Below are 25338 nucleotides of genomic sequence, written 5' to 3' on the forward strand. Positions count from 1 at the left end.
TGCCCTCCCTCCCTGCAGTTCCTCTCTCTCTCTCCTTTTTCCTCACCATTTAGTGAGGCAGGAGACATGCAGGCGCTAGCTAATTTGAACGCGTTTGCAAAACAATATTTGCGGTTGCATGTGTCCCAGTGTTGGTTTTGATCTTGTTGTTTTCCTCAGCTTGTTTCCCATGTATGCTTTTGTGCGGCAGCAGTCACACACAGCTGAGCTACGTTTGGTGTGATAGCAGCAGCTCAGGAGGAGCGAAACGAGAGAAAGGAGAGGGAAGAGGAGGTGTGGGTAGGACTCTAGAGAGCGAGCTAAGGAAAGGCCCTGAAAACAGCTGTGGTTTGAGGCGCAGAGCGGGCAGAGAGCATCATCATCCACTCCAGGCTCGAAGCCTCACACACTCTAACACTTTCGAAGGGTCAAGGTGCAGACTCCGCTGACAGCTTTTTATCCACTTCTTCAAAACCTTGTCCCTGTACCCATGAAGATGTGCACAAAACTGAGAGAAAAACAGAAAAAATGAGAGCAAGGATTACAGCGAGAAAAGAAGTGGTGAGAGAAACTGAAAGAAATACAAAGAGGCAACACAAGGGAGGAAGAGACAGGACAAGATTGAGTGATGAAGAGGAGAGAGAAAAATGCATCGAGGGGAGAAATAAAAGAAGGAAAAGAAAGGAGTGAACAAGACAGATATTCAGAGGTCATAGAGAAGTAGAGAGACGGGAGTAAAGAACAGAAAAAAGATGGGTAAGACAGAACAAGAGACATAGAGAGAGAAAGGGAGAAAGGTGAGAGGCGCCTTTCCCCCTCAAGGAGGACAAAAGACGAGGCCAATAATGGAGAGGCCTTTTCAGAAGCAGAGGTTGCAGGACGCTCCATCTTTTCACCGGTTTCAATGCAGCCTAGAGAGTGAGAGGGAGAGAGGGAGGGAAGGGCGTAAAAAAAGGAGAGAAGAGAGGAGGGATGAGTGTTAATTAGAAGGTCCTTCAGCCCGTGGCCCCGGTCAAGACGCAGGGGCCGCCCCAGCTGTCGGAGCATGACACACTGGCATTGTGCATTCAGCCCTCATTATGTGTGTGGGACTAGAGTTGTGTGTGTGTGTGTGTGCGTGTGTGAGTGTGTGAGAGAGAGGCGGCAGGGGAAGGAAAGGCTGCAGTCCAGAGTACAGCAATGGCCGGCGGCGCTTGCTGCGGCGTGACAAGACTGATGAGGCACCGGGGCGACACGGGGGCCTCTGGAGCTCCACTGATAAAAATACACCGCATTCATTGGTGTGGCAGCATGCACGCAGGCACGAAGACAGAGTCGAGACGCAGAAAAAGACACAAAATTATTAAAACTATTCTTTTAATGTAGGGCATCATTCATCCTACATCCCTCCACGCTTAGCGCTTTTCGTCAGTATCCAGTGAAATCCAAATGTAATTTATATGTTGTCCTTTTCATATTTGTGTCCACAGAGAACTGTCCCACCCTCCACCCCTACTGTCCCCTCCAACTGCCCCTCACATTGCCTTAGGACCTCACCTGCGGCCTCCTTTCCTGGGCATGCCCTCAGCTCTTTGCCAGGCCCCTGGTGAGTGTGGAGGCTAAAGAGATAATGCTAATGCTCAGTACCAATGTGTTTGCATATAGAATGCTCGGCATGAAGGAAATGTTCCATGGCTCTGTACCAAACCATATGATTAAATTATACATTTTAAAATTTCATAAAGGTATTGTAGTTGCAGGATATTAATGTTCAAAGAGTGTTTTGCAGTTATCAGCCAAGGCACCTACAACTGTTTTCTTGCAGCGTACCTTTTGGTAACTTAGGTCACTTTTTTGTAACATGTTTTCTCAAGGGTTTGCATTATTCCCCCGCTGTAACACTCGGGAGCCTGCGTGGCACTTACAGGTGTGTTCTCTTGCTGTGTCTCTCACAGGTTATGGTTTCCTCCAACCAGCTCAAGCTGAGATCTTTGCGCGGCAACAGGAGATGTTGAGGAAGCAGAATCTGGCCAGGTCTGTGTGTGTCGTAATGTTACTGTATGCAATAATATTTTAACCACGGCAGCCATGTATAATGGTAAAAAATGAGAGCTAAATGTTAAGAGTAGCTTCAAGGTGGGGAATTGTTTTTAATGTACACCCATGCAGGCAGCGTTAAATGTAACATACTGTAAAATGTTAAAAACATTTGGCCTGTATGTTAAAGTCCCTGTGTGCTTCACTGCCTCAGACTCGAGATGTCAGCAGAGCTGCTGAGACAGAAAGAGTTGGAAAGTCTCCATCAGCGCCAGCAGCAGCAGCAGCGTCTCCTGGGCTCCGACCATCTGGGAGCTCTACCTCCTGGTCTTCCCCATGACCATCCAGCCCTGCGGAGCCTCCACGACATCCCAGAGGGCCATCCGCTCCGCGAGGAACTGGTCCGTCGCTCAAATGCAATGCTGGTGCTTCGCCATGGAGCTGCCACACCCCTCCTAACCCTCAACCACCAGCAGCAACAACCAGGGGCGCCCTCCACACCCAAAGACAGCCAGGCACAGAGCTCCACTGCAGGGCAGGACGCCGACTCCAGGAAGACCCCCCGCAGGGGGCCCCAGATACAGCTCCGCACTGGGGATCACACAGGAGGAAGAGAGGACAGAGGCAGGGAGAGAGACAGGGAGGTTCAGGATGAGGAGATGAAGGACTCGGACAGCGAGACAGAGATGTGTGAGGAGAGGCAGGACAGTGTCAGTGCCAAGTCCAGCAGTAAACCCAGGGACAGGGAAAGAGACGGGGGTAAAGAGGCCGGCAGCAAGGGAGTGTGTGACGGGGCAAAGGAGACCGGAGAGAGCTCAGGCAGGCTGAGCGCCCCTTGTAGTTCAGCAGGTACGGAGTCACCCAGTCGCCACCTCTTCACCCCTGGTCTGGGCAAGGCTGACGTCAAGTACCATCTGCCACCTGGGTTCATGCCACCGCTGCCTGCTCTTCACGCCCAGTCGCTGCCCTTCGGATTCCCCTACGCCAACCCCTACTTTCACACGGGTGAGAGACTCAGACACACACACAAACACACGAGGCTGAAAAACGACATGTGAAACCCATTAGCGTCACTCTCCGTGTGCGCGTCTCCAGTGTGGAGACCTCTCCCTGTTAGGGGCCCTGCTTCTGACCCCAGCGTGACCCTCATGCACACCAGCAGCAGCACAGCCACGTGGGCAGAGAGGAGGGAGGAGGGGCTGTTTGTTCACATACATACTCTGCACACACACACACACACACACACAAAAACCCCACACTTGTCCATATGCAGGACGTGTATGCATAATGACCCTGCTACAATCTTACTTATTTCTGCCATAAGACAACTATGTACATAAACTAACTTTATTCAATCATTGTAAAAATTCTCACCATGAGCAGCTTCATAAGACTGAAATCTAGTCAGCAGCGCTGAAACTGTTTGTTGACTTAACCATAAATCACAACAGAAAGTCATTCCATAACTTTTTTTTATTATAAATTAATAGCTTAAGTGATTTGTGAAGCAGAAATCCCAAACGTTGACGTGTTCCACCTTCTCAGTGTGACAATTTATTGTGTTTTGGACACTAAAAAGTCTGCAGGGCGTTTCTTACTGATTTTAAACTAAAAATAATGAACTGATAATAAAATTAATCGTTACTACACAGATTACTGACCCAGTTCCACCGACTATTTTTTATTTGTTAAAGGTTTTCTTCTCAAACTCATCATGATGACTAAACTTAACAGGACTGAAGAAAACTTACTGTCAACACTTTTTAAAAATGTGTCTCTGTGGTGTCCCTCGCCTGCAGTTTTCAGGTTCTGCGTCACTACAAACACGGAACAGCAGCAAGATCCTCAGTCTAAATAGCAACTTTGTACCCGGTGTTTATATTGACACATCATTTTCACCCACTGCTGCTCTTTCAGGCTCTATGGGAGGTCTTTTCATGGATGGGGAGGACTCAGCCACAGCAAACCCTGTGGAGGACATCAGCAAGTGGAGTGTGGAGGACGTGTGTGGCTTTATAAGCAGCCTTGCCGGATGTGCTGAATACACACAGGTGAGGACATCGGAGGAGGGAGAGAGCGAGAGAGAGGAGGGGATGGAGGCCAGGGGCAGGCTGACTATTCACCATAGAAGAAGAATAGTGACCAAGAAGTAAAACATACCGCAGCACTTTGAAGGCATCTTGTTACGTTTAGGTAGAAACACACAGTATTTGGGCTTTGTGTGAATGAGGGTCATTTAGCAGTGCATGCAGGTGTACACCTGTAGTCTGCGTGAATGAAATGTGTATTTTGTGTGTACCACCATATATTGCTCCAAAATGAAATATGCACCATTTGAGAAAGGTGAACCAATCTTACCTTTATTTCTATCTTAAACTTCGAAAACGAAATTAAAACTTGCTTTTTTTAAGGAAAACAGTAGAAATTCTTTTTAAAGACACTTTAACCATATTCACATAACAATATTATGTTCAAAGGCTTATTAGTCGCTGTAATCTTTCTGGCTGTTGTGTGAAGTGAGTCCTTCCTAACATGACTCCACTGTAAAAGATAGAGGCACAAAATCCAAAATTCTTGTTCCATGCAAAATGATTTATAAAGTTCAGCTGAAGCTAATGTTAGGCTCCAGCTGTCTGTAGTTAGCTGAATCAAGTGGGTAGAAATACCATCTTCTTGGTATGAAATTCCCTCTTATTAGTTTCAGTTGAACTTCGGAAATGGTTTTTGCACGGAGCAAGACTGTGAAATTTGTCCCCCTGGTCTCTTACGTCGAAGTCACGCCATGACCAGGAGGAACGACTCCAGTGACCAGTAACACCAGATCTAAATATGGGAATGTGGATGTTGTATAAAGCGACAGTTGGAAAAAGCTGATATGTTGTTTATGACCCTTACAGGCAACATTTTCTGCCTGCATATTGTAAACACAGTCAGTGGTAATTTTCAGCTTTTCCTCTCAAAATGGATATGTAACATTTTGGAATAGAGCCACTGTTTTGTAGACTGCGTGAATGAATGTGTAGGCTTGTGTGTCGAGTGTGTGTGTGTGTTTATGTCGGGGCTGTGGCTGAAGCGGCTGTGTCTCCGCCAGGTGTTTCGGGAGCAGGCCATTGATGGAGAGACATTGCCACTGCTCACTGAGGAGCACCTGCTCAACACCATGGGACTAAAGCTGGGGCCTGCGCTCAAGATCCGCTCACAGGTACACACACCTGCGTGTGTGTTTGTGTATGATCAAGTGGACTCGTCGTGCGTTTGAATGTGTGTTTCTGCCATAGGACCAAGGCAAACTGCTAGCGGAACATAGATGATTCCTTAAACTAGCCGGCCCCACAGACCGCAGCCTCCCTTCTTCTCTCTCGCTCTGTGTAAAATACAGCAGACAGCATTAGCCCATTAGTCAGCACTCATCAGGCTGCACTGACAGTCATATGCTCTCCTCTCCTCTCCTAAGGTGGCGCGCCGCGTTGGCAGACTTTTCTACATGACTGGATTCCCGCTGGCGTTCCCGTTTCCGCCTTCTGCTGCGCTTCGCCCCCCAGAACGGGATCGGGACCCCCTGACAACGCCATCTGACACCCCCCTGCCTCTCTCCCTGTCCCTGCCCCACAGACCCACCTCCACCAGCAGCAGCTCCTCACCGTACAGCGGCCCCACCCCAGGGTGCTCCTCCCCCAAGCAGGAAAACGGTAATGGCTCCACGGTGGGGGGAAGATATGAGGCCAAAACTCCTTCGTAGGAGAGGGACAGCAGGGGTGAGGTCAGATCTGCCTCTAACTAACTGGAGAAGGGGGCGTGGGCTAACCTGACCCAGAGAGAGTGACTCCTATTTACCAGACTCAACCCCCCCACCACCACCACCTTGGGACACTTGCGCTCAAATGTATGGGAAAACATTGGACTGGAATAAAAGACAACTGGACTGCATCCGACAAACCAATCAGCCTCTGAGCTGCTCTGCAGTGGCTGTAGCTGTGCAGAATCCAAATAAAGTGGGTTGGAAGGGAGACGCGTGAAACGACAGAGAAAGAGAGGAACAGAGGAAGAGAAAAAGGAGGAAAAGGAGACAGCTGGTCACAGACAGCCTGCCAAAAAAAAAAAAAAAGGAGCGAGCCCTGCCACAAATGCGACATTCTTGCAAGTCAGACAGTCAGACGCTAGCGGAAACTCTTCCTTCCTTCCTGGGCTGGAGGAAGCTCCGCTCACTCACTCGCTTTCTCTTGTCTCTATCTCTCCGACTGCTCTCACCGCAAGCCCTGCAGAACCCAGGAATTAAAGAGACGCCTCTCCCCTTTTTTCTCTCCCTCCCTCCCTCCCTCCCTCCCTTCTCCTCGCCCGTTTCCCGAGGCCAAACAGCAGCGTGGAGCCGTCTTTGTAGAGGCTGGAGTTGAAGCATATGCTGAGCAGCACCAGATCTGACCGGCTCCCTCTTATCACTGCAACTATGCATTCCACTGTCCCGATACCAAAGATGACCGGATGTGTGGAATTGGAACCATGTTTCACAATGTGTCTGCTTCTTTTTGCGTTACTGGTCTCAGAGAAAGACTGGTCCAACAGGGAAATGCTAGGCTAGTGCCTCACGTGATGGACTGTCTTTGAGCTGTCATTCATTGACATACAAACGCTCAAACGTGTTGGCGAAATGAAGAGGCCTCACTGAGATGAGGCTTGCATCATTGTACGCTTGTGTTGACTACTGTGGGAGGTAGGAAAAACATGCAGAATTGTACAGAATCATGCTTAAGATGAAAATATCCTGAAGGTTACATACGTGGTACTTTTACTTTTTGTTAAATGTAGTTGCACGAATAAGGTTTTCTTTACTGAAAAATGTGACTTGCTGAACTTTGGTGGTACTTTTGTTCATAATTTTTATTTTTGTTCTGCCATTTTTTTAAATGTAATATTAAAAGATGCTTCAATCTTGAATGCTACTTCAAGCATATAAATATGAGGAAAAAAATATTTATAGGACTTTTGATGTAGTAGATAAAGCAGATTAAGATATGTATAATAATTAGCCCTTAAAATGGATTCCAAAGATACTTTTACTTTGTTTTCTCTTGGTTGCAGGGAAAAGAAAGGCACAAAGCTCTTAATGCAAATGTTTTCAATTATGGATTTTTTTTTTAACTACGCAAGCAATGAATTAAAAATGGTCTCTAGAGTTCCCTTCAAAAGTTTTGTCTTCATCCTATTTTTCTATTCACCGCACAGGTGAAATAAATCCTGAAAAAAAATTCCTGCTTTCTCTTTTCTTTCGTGTTTGTGTGCCTGAGTCAGACGTATATTCGCCTTTTCCTCCTCAGGTGTTTGTGGTTCCTGTGCAAAGACATGCAGGAGGGAGTATGCGGTCTCCTGATGTGTGCGTGTGCGTGAAGGGGAGGTGACCCACGGGGGGCACAGTTCAGGTCAACACCAGCTGTCAGAGTGTGAGGTTCAGCCGCAGGCCAAGGCCTCCCGTGCCTGTAGGGATAAACCTGACCCTCCTCGTACACCCACACACACACTTGCAGGACCAGAACCAGGAGCAGCCCCCACTCGCTCTTACCTTCCTCCTTCAAAGAGTTCACACTGAAGCGGTACGCTTTACACCCTCTGCTGGGACTTCCCCTCGCTTTAGGCTGGGCCTCTGCACCACAAGACTCTGTATTCAGTGAAAACAACTACAGAGGAAATGAGACGACACAAAGGCGTTTCAAATCTTCATTGTGCCGTTTAAATCCGTGTCAAACACCTCATCTGCCCCGTGTGTACAGCAGGGCAATAATCGTTCACCCAACAAAGGCCAGCGTCACCTTTAGTTTAGTAAATGCTGGTGCGGTGGAGTCAGGAAAGAAAGAGGGATAAGTTGGAGTATGAAAGCTGTGTCTGAGCATGTGAACACACAGACAGAAAAGACAGTGGTCTGGGTGGGGGGTGGGTGAGGAGTTGGCACAGAAACAGACCAGCCTGTGTTGCTGCTCTACCACCTGGGCAGAGAGTCTTGGCACAGCATCAGACGCCACCCTGCCAGCCTGGCACAGCGCTGCTGCCTCAGGGCTAAACACCCGCCTCTCTGTACCCCCTCCTCCTGGCCGGGCCCAGCCTGGCCCGGCCCAGCTCAGCGAGGCTCGTAGCTCTCTCCAAAATAGCCTGTCCTCACAAAGCCTGAGGGCGTCAACAGGTGTGCGCATGTACGGAGGACACAAATGACTCGTTTCAGGTGCACCCGTGCATCAACATGCACATATACACTTCAATTAGTTAGTATCTTAAAAAAAATAAAGGAAACCAATCTGGATTCTTGAGTTTTTTTACAATTTCAATGCTTAATAAAATTACATCATGAACATGTTTGTACTGTACAGGTCAAGTAATACAATATTGAAAAGCAAAGAAAATAGCAAAAAGTCGTGTATTCTTTTCAGTATAGGTGGTTGGTAAGGTTGAGTATTTCTCAGGCGAGCTCGAGTGTGTTTCCATGAACCTCAGTCGTCATCAGACAGCTCCAGGTCCTCTACCAGATCCTCGCCTCCTTCTGCCAGCTTTATCAGAGCACTGGAGGACAGCGGCTGAGGAGCCTTGGACGCCTTTTCATCCCCTTCTTCCTCCTCCTCCTCATCATCATCTAGAGTACAAACAGGAAGCACTTTTACTTCACATTCAGCCACACAGAAAGTGTGGCAGCTGTCAATCAGGGAGCAGGTGTTTTTCGTTTATGTTCTCAAATGAATTGTTCTGTTGGCACATTTATTCTACTTTACTTTTCCCTCATTCAGTTTTCTTGCCACATTTGATGTTGCTGCTTGAGTTTATTGCTGAACTATGAGAATATATTTCATGTAAAACACACTTTAACATTCTTTCAATTTATTTAAGGACAGCAGACGGTTCTTGTTAACTTGTACATAAATTATTAATCTGAAGAATTCCATTAAGTGATTAGAGGTCATTAATTTAAAGGTATGATTTACTCTTTTCAATAGAAGAATATGGGGCTGCAACATTTATTCAATTTCCATTACCAATTTATCTGTGAAGCTTTTCGATTGATTAGTGTACAAAATATTACAAAATAGTGAAAAACATCCGTCAAAGTTTCCCAGAGTGAAAAGTGGCGTCTTCAAATTGCTTATGTTTACCAAAACCCAAAGATATTCTGTTTACAATCATATAAATAAAAGCTGCAAATCCTCAGACAGGAGAGGCTTAACTCAGAGAATATTTGGCTGTTTTCGCTTGAAAAATTACTAAAATGATGAATCGATTGTAAAAATCACTGAATTATCTGTTGAGCTTGTCTCTGTGGTAAAGAGTCTTTATGTTCTTGCAGTGATAACATGGTGCTACAGCCTCTTCTGCACACTAAATGAATAAATAGATGGCAAGCAGCACTTTTACTTCACTTCTACTGTTATTCTTGAATTGTACCAACCTGAGTCTCCGCCCTCCATCCCCTCGTCGTCGCTCATGTCAGACAGATCTTCAAGATCATCATCATCATCCGACCCACGGCTGTCCTTTTTACCTGAGAGGGGGGAGACAGTGAAAAACATTATGATAGACTGAATTTCGTCTAGTGTTACTTTCTGCAGACATTCCTGAGCTTGTGTTGGTGCCTTGCTAACTGTCTGAGGACTGTGGAGACACCTATATGTGGGCCAGGCATCAGAGGCAGTCTATTTCCTCCAGAGATGGAACTGAGAGTCGATTACAGACGCTGCTGCTGCTGCTGCACAAACACCCATGACAGTTTACTACCGGCAATTTCAGACATCTTATGCTCACGGCCTAAATATAGCAAATGGAGATAGCAGGCAGGTTCCACAGCTACAACGATGATGGGAGAGTTGGTGTGTTGGTGTGTGTGTGTGTGTGTGTGTGTGTGCCGGAGAGAAGTTGGGAGTTTGTCTGAATTTGTGTTGTAGCATACTCAGTGTGTGTGTTGTCTAGCCAAAGGGACAACTGGGGTCCACAGGCTTTGAAGTTGGAGGTGTGATGAGAGGCTGGGGGCACGGAGGAGAGGGAAGCAAAACAGAGCTACTTCCTCTGTCTGCTCCACTGTAAACACACACACAGTTATACAATATGTGCACACGCACGCACGCACGCACACAGAGATAAACAATGTCTATTAAAACATCAGGTACTTCCCTTCCTATTAAATTTTTAAGATGACAAACACACTCTCACCTGCTGCCACTCTTTGTTGCTCACATGGAGCAAGCAGAGTTCAGCAGTAGCTTAGAGGTTGCCCCCAAATGACCTGGAAGACTTGTCCCCCCCGCCCCAACACACACTGGACACCACACACACAGACACAGGCAGACACACACGCACACACATCAATCTAAATCATCAGCGCCCCCCCCCCCCGACTCGCACTCCCCCTCTTTCCGGGAGTGTGTGAGACCACAAAGAGCTTTGGTGAGCTGCCCAAAAGCTTTTGGCTCCTCAAGACTGGACGAGAAGGTGGTGGGTGTGCGCTTGTGTGCTATCATTGAGATGTGTGTGTGTGTGTGTGTGTGTGTGTGTGTCTGTCCGCACACGTGTTGCGAGGACATGCGGGGGCAGCTGGCTGAAGCCCACAGAGCCAGAAAGAGAGCGCGAGAGAGCTAGAATGAAAGGGGGAGAGAGGAGTGGGAGCGGCCACCTCTGGCTGTTCCACTGGAATGGTTTGAATTAGGAACCCCCGCTGGGATCCAAGCCTGTACTTCCTGTCGGGGGGTTTCAGTTCGTGTGTGTGCGCGCGAAGGGTGGAGGAGAGACGAACGAAAGGGAGGGAGGGGTGGACAGAGAGTGAGAGGCGGAGGCCCGCCGCTTGCCGGCAGCTGCCCATCCGTTTGTGGGGGACTCTCCCTACAATGAAGTCCAGATGCATTAAAAGGAAAAAAAAAAAAAAATCCCCCTGCCGCCTACTCCTTTCCTCTGTGACCTTGTGGAGGGCTTTTTTCTGCTCAGAGCGTGCACGAGCGCAACGCTGAAGAGGCGAGGTTGCAGCTGCCTGTGACCTGTGGCCGACCCGGCGAGGACGAGACACACCGGGGTTAAAGGAAGAGCAGAGAACCAGACTACTGATGAGCAGAGATTTTCTCCTCAGTTTGTTTTGGGATTTAATGTTCAGTTTGATAACTGGCCCAGGGGTGGAAGGTAACTAAGTACATTTACTCAAGTACAAATTGAGGAATTTTCCATTTTATAAAACTTTATACTTTCCACTCAGTTAGATTTATCTGACAGCTTCAGCTACTCGTCACTTTTCAGATTAAAGGTTTTGCATACCTTTCCACTAAAGTAAAACCACGTATCTGAAATTTTCTGACAAACTGAAGGATTGAGTTTTACTTTCTGGGTTGAGAAAATTCTTCTTCTGAAGCTAAATAAACGATATGATACATTTATGTGAATAAACTACCAAACACTATCAGTAGTTAACATGAACTCAGCCGTAAACATCTACAGCAGTAAAATGCAACATACACATTAACGCAGCAGTAATAATAATATAATATAATAATATAAATCCAGTAACATCATATTTAACAGTAAAACACTGACAGGGGCCACTTTACTGCAGAATGAGTCCTTTCCTTTAAGTTTTCATACTTTGAGTAACTGTTGCTGCTAATTCTAAGGTTTGCACTGCAGGACTCTGAAATGTGGTGCAGTACTTTCACAGTGTGGTATTAGTACATTTACTTCAGTAAAAAAAAATCTGAACACTTCTTCCACCACTGATCTGCTTCTTGTTGCCAAATCTTTGAGTAACTGTTGCAGAAACAGAGATAACGGCCCAGAAATCAGACTCAGCTGTCATCACCTTTTTAACTTTGATTTGACGCCACAGAAAACCAGGCTGCAACAAAACACAGCCCCCTAGAGGCCAACAGGCCGACACTTCACGGCCTGCTGTTGCACAAGTCTGATTTCAATGTGTGAGTCAGCTTGCCTTTGATTTTGAATCCGTCATCATCTTCGTCTGAATCGCTGTCCGACTGAAACAGATCCTTGAACTCCTTCTTGTCCTCCGCCTTCTTCTCCTGAATCTTCTTACGCTTGATCTCTGGGAGGTCCAGATCCTCCATCTTTACAAAACACAAGAAACAGCAGGGTGAATACTCAAACCTGCTTTCATTGTGTTAATGACGATGATCATAATCGTCCCGCCTGCAAAGATGCTCCACTATTATAGCATGACTGTTTCGTGGCAGAGTATTTCTTGTGGGTAACAGTGACATTCACGAAGAAAGAGCCAGAAGTGATTCACGATGACTGAGTGGGATGAGGTGAATGTTGGGTGGGGTTTTTTTTTTTTTGGTCGGATAGTTACCCTTTCTTTGCCAGAGATCTCCAGCTGGATCTCCTTCTCCCTCAGCTTCTTCCACTGGCTGTAGTACCTGCTGAGGGGAGTCCCCTCCTGCTGGATCTGCTTCTCCCAAGCCGCCTGATGGAGGACATGGTGATTAAAATCTTTGTTGATACAGGTGTGGGTGTGTATGTTGTGTTAAATAAGAAGCAGAATTGTGCCAGAGCTCCTTGATAAACATGAATATCCATGGTGGTAGTTCCTGTTGAACCCCACAACCCGCCGCTGGGTTTAAAAAGCATGTTTTCTGTAAAGCAAACAAACAAACAAAAATGCCAAAACGACATTTATCACAGCCAGAAACTGTAAAAATAGAACTGACGTTTGAATTTTCATATTTCCAACAGTCCTTGAACGCTTCTGTCAAGAAAAGCAACGGAATCTAAGCTTAACACAGCAATATTTCATCAAAATCACTTTAGATGGCAAAAATACATCGTATGCATGAACCAGGTCCTGTGAAAGACATAAAATTCTGGGCCGGGAAGCCAAGAATGATGACACGAAGACCAACAGACATGTGAAAAAACTCCATTGAAAAGTCGAGTGAACTGCAGGCTGCTTCCACAGAGCAGAGGAGAGGCTGAAAACACCCGGTTTGTACAGGTTGGAAAAATGTATGTCCACCCCCCCCCCCCCTCCCCCAATACTGGTAACACCTGTGGGCACTTGGAAAAATGTTTATACAGAACATAACTGTTTCACTGCACAAAAGACATTCATGAGCTGTCCCTACTTCTAGGAGCAAACAACAACCAGGAACTGTTCAGAGGGTTGAGAATCGCTCAGGAGAAGCCTTTCAGCCGCTTCATTCAGCTTCTAAAATGATCTCACTTAATATGGTTTTCCACTGCAACTTCACATCAAGACAGAGATGGACGGACGAGACGGTGATGAAAGTCAGAAGATGCCGAAAACAGACAGATTGAAGATGCCTGAAAAGGGAGATCAGTGGATCTTCTCTAGCCCCTAAAGGTCTTTGTGGATGATATTGATTAAGCTAAATCACATTATCCGACCAACAAATCCAATAGAGTGAACAGACTGCGCCTCCTGCGCCCGTTAGCATAACACATTTACCACAATTTGCCACGTGGCTATTAAGGGTGTCATGTACACACACACACACACACGCACACACTCGCGCGCACACACGCACAATAAGAAAATGAAACTGGAAAAGCTACTTCTGCATTCAGCCTCGACTCATAAAAACAAAACATTTCCGCATACAGGCAGCAGAGAAAGACAAGCGACGTCAGAGTGCGACCTAGATGGAGGCAGGGCATCATTAATTAGGCTAGCTCTCAGTTTGGGTGACATGTCAGCGGGGGGCTGGTGGCCGGAGGGGGGCCGTGGCCTTTTCCGCAGCAGCAGAAGCAGGGCTGTCCGCTCTCCTTCGCCTGCGGTGACACCTCTACTGCTGCCACGATGCCAGGGACTGGATGCCATGGCGACAGCCTCCGCTGAGCAGAGAGCCGTGGCGACAGGAGCTGGCGCTGTGGCGGTGCCGTGCTGTCTGTCTCTTGTACTTGAACACACACACACACACACACACACACACACACACTTCCGTGTGTTTACACACACGCACATTTTCTCATCGGCTAAATTACACAAAGACCATCCTCTTTAATTTCATCCTTAAACGCTCTTAAATATTAATCAGCACTACATGTCGAGTCTCTCAGCAGCAGCAAAGCCACATAAAAGCATGTGTGTGTGGACAGGTAGCGCGGAGAGAACAAGTCAACACAGAAAACACAATAATGGCTGCTCATTAAGGCAGAGGTGCCTCTGGTTCAAAAGCCCATAAGAGCTTCCAACAACCACGGGGCCATTCTTAACCAGGCTCAGAGTTTAAATGGGTCCTCCATCACGGCTGCCCGCAGGGTTCGACGGTCGGGTCTGTCAGGTGGCCCGCAGCCTCAAGTTCATCTGGACAAAAGCCCAGAAGAAAAGTTCTCCTTTGTCATGCAGTGAAAAGTTCTGTTTGCTGGAACATACTGCTCTGTTCTACATGCTTCTTGTGAATGATCAGATAAGGCACCACCCACAGGTTGGTGCCGAGTGAAGCAGACGTGACTAATCTAAATGACAAGAATGAAGAAATGATCGTCATGCTGTATTGTTGTGGTAACAACTTATATTTAGCAGAGGACACTGAGTCAGACTTGTACTGATTATTAAAGAATTATCGAGCTGGTTGATTGTCGACTGCCGTCAATTATCATAAACACTGATCACGTGCACCGCGGCAGCTGACACCAGCTCGCCAGACACTGGCAAAGTGACAACAAACAACTCCTCATTAGGTCTGATTTATGTACCACCACGAGGGACCGATGGACAGACTTCCCAGCCAAATTAATTTCCAAATCTGAGTTTAGCTGATTGTTGAGTAAATCTTTAGCGTCAGATTCACTCAAAGACTAAAATTCCAAAGTATTATTTATATGAACTTATTTTTAACTAAAGACAGTGACATGAGCAAATGAGTGGCCCTCACCTGGTGAACAGCATGTAGCTTGAAGCCCTTTAAATGCATAAAGTAAATAGAATGCATGAAGAAAGAGGCAAGATAAGGTGAACTAATAAAACAGCTTGTAGCAAGTGGCAATTAAATTATTTCTGCCCCTGTAATAAAACTGTTGCTCTCAATGAGCAGAAAAGGCCATAAAAACTAGAGTCATACACGACGGCAATGGTTCAATCATAAAACATATTGTTAAATAACACAATGATTATTGCTCATCAGGGCTGTAATTTATTTTTAACTGATGTCCCTTCAGATATTATTAAATCTTGAGCTAACAATAGACAACTCGCTTCCATGATCAAAAACAGATGAATCCTATACAGAGTCACTTAAAAACAACTGTCTGCAACCTTTGAAAAGAAGTCCTGATTTCGTCCATCTACAAACTGTTCTGTGTCTGTTTTTGTTTCCTTTTTGTTTAAATATCACCAGGTGATGTGATGGGGTGAAGTTTTGCATCCAGTTATCTATTCATAACACCAACAACATTATAAACCTATTTAGTTATTTTATTACATCCTCACATTAATCTTAAGCTCACCTTCAAGCACCTGCCCGCATTTTTAAGATTTAAAGATTCACAAAAACTTAAAATTAGGAAACAGAAGTGCCAAAGTGACAGGAAATACAAACGGATGGCAGAGGTAAAATGAGGACTCTGGAAAGGCAGCCTGTATAATCAGGACAAGACAGTCTTCCCCAGCCCGCCCTCCGTCTTTCACACACATACACACACACTCACCACAGCGGTGGCATCGGCCACTCCGAAGGCGGCCTTCTGTCTCCGTCCTGTGATGTGGCTGCTGTTCTCCTGTACCTTCTCCAGCAGCTGGCGCACCGGCTTGCAGTAATTGGCCACTTTGCATTCCTTCAGGAACGCTTTCAGCTGCAGGGATGTGGAGGGGGAGTATGAGAAAGAAGGAACTGGTGTAAAGGATCATCCAATCCGCCCATACAGTGCATTAACGCAGAGAAGAGGAGGGTTTGTGGTCGTTTTCCCTGAGGGGAGCAGATTCTGCCCAACAAGATCCTGAACCAGATCCTCAAGCATCTATTCAGACAGGTTTAAAACTCTGGGAAAGATGTTCAATGCCCTTAGATCACTCCAGCATACATTTAAAGGTTGTGTTACCTGAATGATGGTAGGCAAGGCGAGTTCTGGGAAGCCGATGGAGGCGGTCTGAGTGTGGAAGTATTCCAGCACCAGGTCATACAGCTGGTCAATCAACCCGTCCTAAAACGCAGCCGGACAGCAAGATTCACAAGCATTTACGTCAAACTCAAAGTTACAGAGCAAAACACATCAAGGCTGTTATCTGTTAGCATTTCACTTCATTCACTTGTCACAAAAGAATCATGATTAACAGCTTAGTGTAGTCTAGCCTGTTTCAGACCTCTGCTTCTCCACATCTAATTTGTTAGGCGATTCAGATCAGTCTGGCATTGTGCCCACTGATGATCGTTTCTGCTGGCTACAGAAGCAATCACAGCTTAATGGCTAGCTACTTAGCTACATTCATGAACAACAGCAACATACAAATGGTGTGGTGTATATATATAGACTACGTTTAGCCAAGCTGTCATGCGAACCATCAGCTGAATTTGGTCTGAACCATCAGCTGAATTTGCAGGTTACTCTGCAAACCATTCATTAGGAGATAAAACGCCTAGTAAACAAGTTACACAAAGAAAACTGTCAAACTGTGCCTGTCAACAGGTTTTTCATTAGTTTTATTTTTATTTCATTTTTATGTTTTGGCTTCAATTCTGTTGAGTTTCCAGAGTGGGTTTGCTTGTTTCAGTTAAAAAATATTTAGCAAAGTTTTTATTAGTTTCAGTATCAGCTTTAGTTTTTTCTATTATAATATGGGGGTTATTAGCCAGGGGGAAGATTGAAGAAGTTCAGAATAGGTAACAAACACAGCACTTTGTGAAGGCAGCTGGCTCAGTCATGTAGACATCTCAGTCTTGATGAACATATGCACCAACCTGCCCTCTGCTTGTGCTGACAAATTTGATCAAATTGACAGAGACTAAAACTAAAAACCTTTCTTGTATATTTTTTATTTTAGTTTTTCAAGTACACAACATTTCAGTTAGTTATTAGTTAGTTTAAGTTAACTATAATGATCTTGTTGTCAAGTAAGGATGGACCCTGCACCAACTTTCTGAAGCTATAGCACATACTGAACTTTGACATAGATTTACTCACAATTTTAAAATCACACTTGACAGGAGTACAAACATCATCTGCAGTACTAGACACTTAGTTCCCTCTCTTTGTGAACACACACTAAAACCACTAACAAGCGTTCAGGTTTAGACAGATCAGTGCTCGTTTAGTCAGGTCTGTTGTGAGTCGATGAGGCAGGGGTTCGTGGCAGCTGTCCAGGTGACAGCAGTGAAAACAGCCGTGGCGAGCGGAGTGTGGAGGATAATCCCAGAGGGCCGTGCTGCAATCCTCTCGGCTGCAGCGCTGAGCATGGCGACTGAGGGCCAGTTTTAGAGCCCTGACAAGGGGCTTTCAGCGCTGCCCTCAATCCCCTTATGTACACACGCAGGCTAACCCACAGTGTCAGGGAGCGACGTGAAAATAACATTAAGACCTGAACAACTCATCTGATCAGCTGCTGCACCAACACACCGACACACACACACACCGACACACACCGACACACACCGACACACACCGACACACACACACACCGAGACACACACACACACACACACACACAGAATACTAACGTCTGGCTTCACGAGTTCTGGATCACAGCACCACTTACCTTGTAGGCTTTCTCCATTAGGTTGACCTTGCTGAGTTTCAGAATGACTGCAAAGTTGATGGGTTTCTTGCTCATTCGCCCTGGTTTCTTGTTAAAGTCCACCTGTTGGAAGATCTATAGAGGGAAGACATAAACAGGCATGATGAAGTCACACCAAACTGCTCAAAAATGCTGCACTTTATTGGCACAATAGCACAAACTATCGTCAGAGAGCAGAATAGCACAAAACATAATGGGTAACATGTGACCTGATAACCTTTGTTTAGCTTTTACTTTATTGTTCTTTATTAATACTTGTTTTCTATCATTCTTTTGGTTTGTATTGTAAACTGACTCTCCTGATCATTATCATGTTGTCTTAAATATCTAATCAAGACACACCCCATACTGACGACTCTATTAAAAAGGTCAAGCTGTTGGCCTGCAAAGGTCAAAACCAGCAAGAGACATTTTTCTTCTTCTTCCTCGGAAAGAATAGTGCAACATTAGGAACCAAAGAAAACAACCACAGGTACGGTGTAAAGTAATATCTCCTCAGATATATGTTGATTGTTTCCTGCAGTTATCTTTCTACACAGTTCATTTTACATACTGCAGTATTTCTGAGATGACACATTTCTATCTTAGTCTGTGAAAGTGCATTCTAGCCAACGTGTGGGCTATTTGTCTACAAGCTTTAGCTTTCACATCTGCCCACAGTGTGCAAGTGAATTTCTGCCTTGTATTTGTGTATCAAGCTATTTCTGACTCCCCGTATCTCTGTGTATTTCTGTGCGTTTGTGTGTGTGTGTGTGCGTGTGTGTGTGTGGTCGTTAATGTGCTCAGTGTGCGAAGCAGAGCAACGCTCCTGGCCGGTGCTGTCTGTACAAACATAGGATGTGGTGGCGGTCTGCGGGGGAGCCAGGGGGAAGTGGGAAGGCATGGGCCAACCCTGGTGCATGTGCACACACACATACACACACGCATGCACAGTTACTGAAGCAGGAAGCTCCAAATCATACACCCCCCTCGGAGATGCGAGAACACACACAGGCACAGACACACAGGAGGAAGGGGCTGCTTCTGCTGCTCTAATTAAAACAGTAGCAGCGTTACCTCAGCCTGCCTTTAACAGTGCTTTAACAAGGGAACAGTAAGGGAGAAAAAAACAGGAAATATCGTGCGTCACAAATAAACACGGTTTGCTGCTGGGGGTTAGGGGAGGGGCTCTGAGTGTGTGTGTGCGCAGAGGAAAAAGAAGGTGGGGAGTGGGCCATAGGCAGAGAGGATGTGGTCTGCACAGCGTGTAAGGACCAGAGTGTAAACCACAACCGTGCTTTTATCGCTTTGGTCAAACTGCTGCATGCGCACACACGCACATGCACACACGCACACACGCACACACTGACCACTCCCAGTGGGCCGAGCCAGTTGCAGTCGGCAGCACACTGCTCTCCTCCGGCACACCACAACACACCGCCCCCACGACATGCACAAACACTCGCACACAGTTGCGCGCACAACACACACACACACCGCACTATCACATGCTTAACACCTGAGCCAGAGAAAATGTTGTCAGTTGGTGACCTGTGATTGGTTTGATAACAAAGGTGTCTCTCTGTCACACACACACACTTCGTGTTTCCTCCTGAGCTCCTTCAGTTGTGGCCGTTGAGACCAAAACGCATTCATACGCCACTGATGTTTTTCCACAGCAAACCACGGATGGAACAATTCATCACATCTACCTTTTCACTGTTTCCATTTGTGACAAAGACAACCAACTGACTAATTTAAAACTACATGAGCACTTTCACTTCAAATGTGCTGGCGTGGGGAAGACTGCTGGAAACCTGACATGTGCACAGGCTGCACTGATCCTGTCAGACACACACTTATCCAGTGTGACGGGTGGTTACTGGAGGTGACGTCTTACCTCCAAGAGGAAAGGCAGAACAGGTACAAATGTGTTGGTGCTGCTCGACAGCAGGGTGAGGGCTCTGCAACAGTGCATCCTCAGAGGGTAATACCTTGATGTAGGCACCAGCCTGTACAGAAAGAGAAAACAGTGGTCAGTGTCTCCACCTGCTGGTGGAAAAATGAATTATGGTAGGTTCATATAAACGACTGATCCAGGTGTCGTGCTGCATATAGAAATAATGCCACACAAGTTTCTTTGCCACAGTTTTAGGAGATGAGTAAAAAATGACTGAGAAGGGATATTTGGGGGTTCACGTCAATATCACTGTGTGAAAAAGGTACAGGTACATGCTTTTTGAAAGATACACTGTACTCATACAAACCATAGCTGCCTTCGTTCGCTGTCACTCAAACTGTTGCCTACTGTTGTCATGTTGTCATAGCAGAAATCCCTTTAATGCTCAGTTCTGTTCATTTGCTGCAGTGAACGTATGTTCATGTGAAAAACCAGTGTTTATGGCACAGTTACTTCAGTGCTGGTGAGGAAGGTCAGTTTGACTCATACATCTATGAGTTAAAGGTTTTTCAGGGACCAAATCACTGATTGCTTTTGCCCATACCTGAGTACATCAGTTATGACAAAAAAATTATTAATTTTCTGATTTGGCAGGTGCTGAGATTTTGATTAGAACTGAAAGGAGTGGCTGATTACTTGATTTGGAGATTGACAGAAATTGGTCTGCAACTATTTTGATAGTCAATTAATTGCTTCATCAACAAATTGATTGTTCTAGCTTCTCAACTGTGAGCATCTGCTGCCTTCTATTTGCTCATGTTCCTGTAAACAAAATATCTTCGGATTCTGAACTGCTGCTTTGACAAAGCAAGTGATTTGAAGACATCGCCTTGTGCTCTAGGTGATTGTGATGTACATTTTTTACCATTTTCTGACATTTTATAGACAATTACACTGGTACAAGAAAACAACAGCAACAATTAATCGATAATGAAAGTAACACTTTGTTGCAGCCCTGCCTTTGTTTTAAATATGAAACATCAAATATTCAATCAAAAGTCATAAGACTTGCTAACTGTCTAACATCTATATGAACGATGCCTCTGAAATTGTTTACATTGATTATAATAAATACAGAACTCTTGACCAGAAGAAACAGCTTCAACAAAGAGCAGCCTGCTTCCTCTTAGACACTCCATAATGGATTATTCACTTTGAGAATTCATCTTTTGCATCGTCTTCTTGCATATTGTCTAACATGTACATGAAAGAAGAAAAGACCATAATAAAAATGCATACATATATACTCACTTGATGGTGCCAATTATGACTTGGCAGAGTGGATAGATGAGAGGCTGGAGTACATCACTGGGGTGCAGGGTGCTGAGGACCCGACACCAGAGGTACAGACAGTGGATATACTGCCAGTTATACACAGACTGGTACGTTTCCTACAGAACACACACAAGCACAGTCACGGTCTTATTATAGTGCTTTAAAAGGGTCCATAAGAACAGAACTCTGCTCGTTCATTCAGTTATGTGCAAATGCTTTGCGGTGTGCTGTGCAGAGGGGAATAAAAACCAGGCAAAAAAAGGTCAAAATATCTGGCCAGCGTGCTGAAAATGTACATACCAAAAAGTAAATTTGTGCTCTTTATAACTGCAGTACCCAGGTCAGTACTTTAGATGCTTAAATCAATAATAATCTGAGTATAATCCTTAAATCATGCATCATAAAAAGCCAAAGCAGTCTTCCAATACCTGGATCTCTGCCATTTAAGATATGCCCCTGTATGTCTTAGTGTGTCTCTTCAAAAGCACAAAAGCGGACCACCTCCCTGAGCACATTCAGTCAAAAACCAACCTTTTTCTTCATGGTCATGGCGTTCCTGAGGTGAATGGCCAGCTGTCGGATGTAGATGAAGGCCTGCTGGTAAGTGGTTTGTGTGTCCAGGGCGTACATCTCTGTTAGAGTTCGCTGCATGAAGTTGATCATGGGCAGCACATTTGGAGATGTGAACTTACAGTTTTGTACGTAGGAAATGTACATTTGCTGCAAAGACAAAGAAAAGCACCATGAAGGACAGGCCAGGTGAAAATACTGTTTATACAATCTACGTGTGGTTTCAATTATCTGGACTGAACATCAAATTAAAAAGAATACAAAAATATAGAAATTTAACTCTTTTTCTTTGAAGAAACTACTCTAAGTAAACTCGAGTCCATTTTACAGCCAGGTTTGCTGTGCACCCTTTTATTTCTGCATTGCTCTGCATTCAGCTCACCTTGAGAATAGGGTTCAGATATGTTTCCTGTTTGTGTCTGCAGATTTTGTTGAGAGCCAGGAAGGCAAGAACCCGACTTGTCTCTTCCCCTGTGCTCCACTGTTTCATCAGTTGCTAGACACAAAAATATAAGATGGCTTTAAGTAAAAAAAAATTACATTAAAACTATTTTGCAGGGATCAATTAAGTAAGACACTCCATGTTGTCCGATGGTAACTGTGGCGTACCTTAACCAGGTGACGACACTGTTTGGGTAAGCAGAGGTAATAAGGTACGAGCTGGTTGGCGTGCCGCAGGACAGCACTGATGACTGTAGCCTCTGTTAGACAGGATAACAGCTGCAGATGGAGAGCAAGACAAAAGAGGTATTAGAGGAGGTTAATACAGGGATGTCTTCAGGACACAAAACGAGAGGAGGTAGAAAATATCATGGCTTGTGCATTTCTGGACACTTTGTCTTCTGTTTCTCATCCTGTCTACCTATCAAGAACACATGAGGCAGAGATCAAAGTGAAGACCTGAACAAACCTGAACTACTCCGCTGAGATACATCTTGATGTCGATCTGATTCTTCTGCCACTTTGGGCTCGACGATGGGAGCACCAGCCTGCATAAACAAACAAACAAAAAACTGTCTATATGACCTTCGTTTAGCAAAATATCTCCATACACACAGGAATTCAAAAACAACTCCAAGCACTCACTCAACAGTGCCAGGTGAGATGAGGTTTTCCTTTAGTGGTAGTAAGTTAAAAACACAAACAATAGTAGCTAATTATTCATTTGTAGTTATTTAAAGCCCTGCTGGCAGATGGCCTAGCAGTGCTAACAAAACATAATATAACCAGTAGAGAACCACTGTTGTTGTTTCAGATGCACACACAAATGAAGGGCTACGACACACTATCGTTTCCCAAATGCTCAATTTTATATGTGTACACTGACTTGAAAAATCTGCATTTTAAAAGTAGTTTTAAAGAAAATATTTTACTTTTTTGCATGTGAGCGAGAAACCCAAATGCAGAGGAAAATGTTTGTTTTGCAAAATATCCATATATGTGTGGTCAAGCCTTAAGACTCATCAACAGATATAAGATCAGCAGATGTGAAACCACTTCATACTTTTTCGGGTCTTTATCTGGCTTCAGGTTGAGCATCCTTTGCAGGGCCACATAGATATCTTTGATACAGAACAGGACCAAGGCGTTGAACACTGCAGGCAGAACAGAGAAAAGACATATTTCTGCATATTCACATACTGTTGAACTATATTGTCTTTCAGTTGAAAATATTGCATTATTCCAAGAATTCACTGGGTATTTTGTTAAAAATCTGCAGCATTGAGGTTGAGGAGTTTAAACATATCTCCAGTATTTGTCACCTTATGTGGTTGTTTTTGTTATGACTGTGAAACACTGGTGTTTTGTATTATATGCACTGCCAAGGTAAAAGGGTGAATAGTATAGTAAACAAACATTGTTAGTATCGATACTTTATCATTATTATTATCATAATTATCATAATCGTCATTAATATAATTATTAGTAACGCACTTCTTTTTTACAGTGTCGAAAAATATGAAACTGACACCTCCATAATGCTGCATCCCTACACCACTAACATTTACAGCAAGCATTTTAGAATAACTACATGGGAAGAACTTCAGCATCTTTTGTTAAAACAAAAAGCATTTTTTTTATTAAATGTATTAATAAGTATTGTATTGAAGTAACATATTGCTACAGGAATCGTGGACAAATTCACGTATGGTGCTGGCACCATCATTGAAACATTGTGAACGATGCCTAGCCTTAAATCAGACACAATGAAATATATAACAGAATAATACCAAGTTGTGTTCACATATAATTTAATTTCAGATTGCTCTATTCAGCAACAACGATAATGTTCTATTTGCATTGGAATGCAATCTGAATGCTCATATCAGCATCTTAAATCAAACATGGTACCCTACCTGAACTGTCAGCCACTTTGTATCGACACTGACCACCTCCTTCACCCTTGGTTGTTGCCACGGCGGCCTTGAAGACCTGGGTGACTTCTCTGAAGAGACGAGGTGTGGGTTCCTTCTTCATAGCTGCTTTCCAGTCTTCAATCATTTTGTCCGTGACTTTGATAGCCTCCGCTGCTTTCTTGGATTTCTTAGAAGCTTTCTGACCCTTGTCATCATCTTCATCGTCGTCACCGGAGCTGACCTCCTACATACAAAACATGCCCGTTATGAAGACATTTTTTGCTCAAGTGAACTAATCAACTCACACACCAGCAGCTGGCCTACCTCCAATGTGGATGGCAATCTGTGGTACTTTTTCTCATCCTCGTCCTCTGAGCTGTCTGTGTCGTCAAAGTTCAGGAGTGTTTGGTCGTTCTGTTGCAGAAATTTGAAGAACTCTGGATCTTTGTTCTTTAATCTGGACAGCTGCTCCTTGTGCTCAGAGGCCTTACCTTTCTTCTTGTTATCACTATAAAGAAAAAAGCACAAAATCACTTGTCTGTCCTTGAGAGGATTTTGACATTGTTGTGTTAAGATCGAAAGAATGACACGATACTGCATGTAAGAGAAAATGATATCAAAAGGCTCACGTCTGAGGGGTTGCAGTTTTCTGATCTTTCTTCTTGTTCTTTTTACTAAGTCCATTCTGTTTAGGAGTCTCTTCTTCAGATTCACCTTCACCTGCAGAGTCAAAACCACCTGACAGCAGGAACTCATCCACACTGAGGTCTTCTAATTTCCTTTAAAAAAAGACAACAGTTTAACACATGAAATAAGTTGGCCAACATGTGAGGGGAAACTATATGTGATGCATAGTCTTTTCAAACAGTTTATCGTTTAGCTACCAGCGTGTCAGTTAGGAAACTAGGTGCAAAAATCTCCTTTAACTATGGCGAGTAATCGATTTTTAACGAGGATTTAAAGACTAGACATGGAGCTAGTGTTTTATTTGGGCTAGCCCCTTACACTTGGCTAACGTTAATAGCATGGATGGCCATCGCACGCTAATAGCTAAAACGAGTCTCGAAAACCCCACATATTCCCAGACGGGATTGACTACATTTAAACCTATAAAAACAACTTGAATTTCCCCTTAAAACTCGTTATATACAGCAAATAATAAAGAATATATCCACTAACCTTTTCTGTTTGCCTGCCATGCTGGATCATACACGTGACACTATCCAACCTCAATACCCACAATCCCTCGGTGCAAAACGAAGGAATTGGTTTTATGTTTCATGGGCGCTGAGCCACAAACTCATGGCGTTTACAACTTTAATAAAAACGCATGATTCTTCTAATTATCCACTACAGTGATAATTTCAGTAACGTTTTGATAATTAGAGTAAATTTCAAGAATACACATTATTTGCAGTCAATCCATTCCGAATAAAAAAACAGTAGGCGAGCAAGACAACCTCTAAATTACACTGCCGACGCTGTTCGTA

The 25338-nt window shown here is 44.6% G+C and overlaps 2 protein-coding genes across 6 annotated transcripts in view; one reads left to right on the plus strand and one right to left on the minus strand.

Moving 5' to 3' along the window:
- Positions 1 to 6111, plus strand: part of samd11 (sterile alpha motif domain containing 11) — an 84596-nt gene extending 78485 nt beyond the window's left edge. For 4 of the 5 annotated variants that reach the window (XM_041946661.1, XM_041946657.1, XM_041946658.1 and 1 more), the window contains 6 exons: positions 1449 to 1564; positions 1914 to 1992; positions 2210 to 3000; positions 3913 to 4046; positions 5087 to 5197; positions 5450 to 6111. In XM_041946661.1, the coding sequence (XP_041802595.1) occupies positions 1449 to 1564; positions 1914 to 1992; positions 2210 to 3000; positions 3913 to 4046; positions 5087 to 5197; positions 5450 to 5734 (1516 nt within the window). In that variant the 3' untranslated portion in view covers positions 5735 to 6111. The remainder of the gene's footprint in view (positions 1 to 1448; positions 1565 to 1913; positions 1993 to 2209; positions 3001 to 3912; positions 4047 to 5086; positions 5198 to 5449) is intronic. The other variant, XM_041946659.1, reaches the window with a different exon arrangement.
- A 2179-nt stretch (positions 6112 to 8290) lies between these two features.
- Positions 8291 to 25154, minus strand: noc2l (NOC2-like nucleolar associated transcriptional repressor). The gene is made up of 18 exons (XM_041945847.1): positions 25028 to 25154; positions 24478 to 24627; positions 24173 to 24356; positions 23849 to 24092; positions 22996 to 23086; positions 22402 to 22480; positions 22101 to 22211; positions 21874 to 21987; positions 21453 to 21641; positions 20898 to 21037; positions 19587 to 19698; positions 17669 to 17782; positions 16018 to 16119; positions 15628 to 15771; positions 12311 to 12424; positions 11930 to 12065; positions 9416 to 9508; positions 8291 to 8608 (listed from the first exon to the last, which is right to left on the minus strand). The coding sequence occupies exons 1-18, from the start codon at positions 25045 to 25047 to the stop codon at positions 8469 to 8471; spliced, it is 2277 nt and encodes a 758-aa protein (XP_041801781.1). The 5' UTR covers positions 25048 to 25154; the 3' UTR covers positions 8291 to 8468.
- Between the last annotated feature and the right edge of the window lie 184 nt (positions 25155 to 25338).

The sequence above is a fragment of the Chelmon rostratus genome, chromosome 10, assembly GCF_017976325.1.
Source record: "Chelmon rostratus isolate fCheRos1 chromosome 10, fCheRos1.pri, whole genome shotgun sequence".
In the NCBI taxonomy this organism is placed as follows: Eukaryota; Metazoa; Chordata; class Actinopteri; order Chaetodontiformes; family Chaetodontidae; genus Chelmon; species Chelmon rostratus.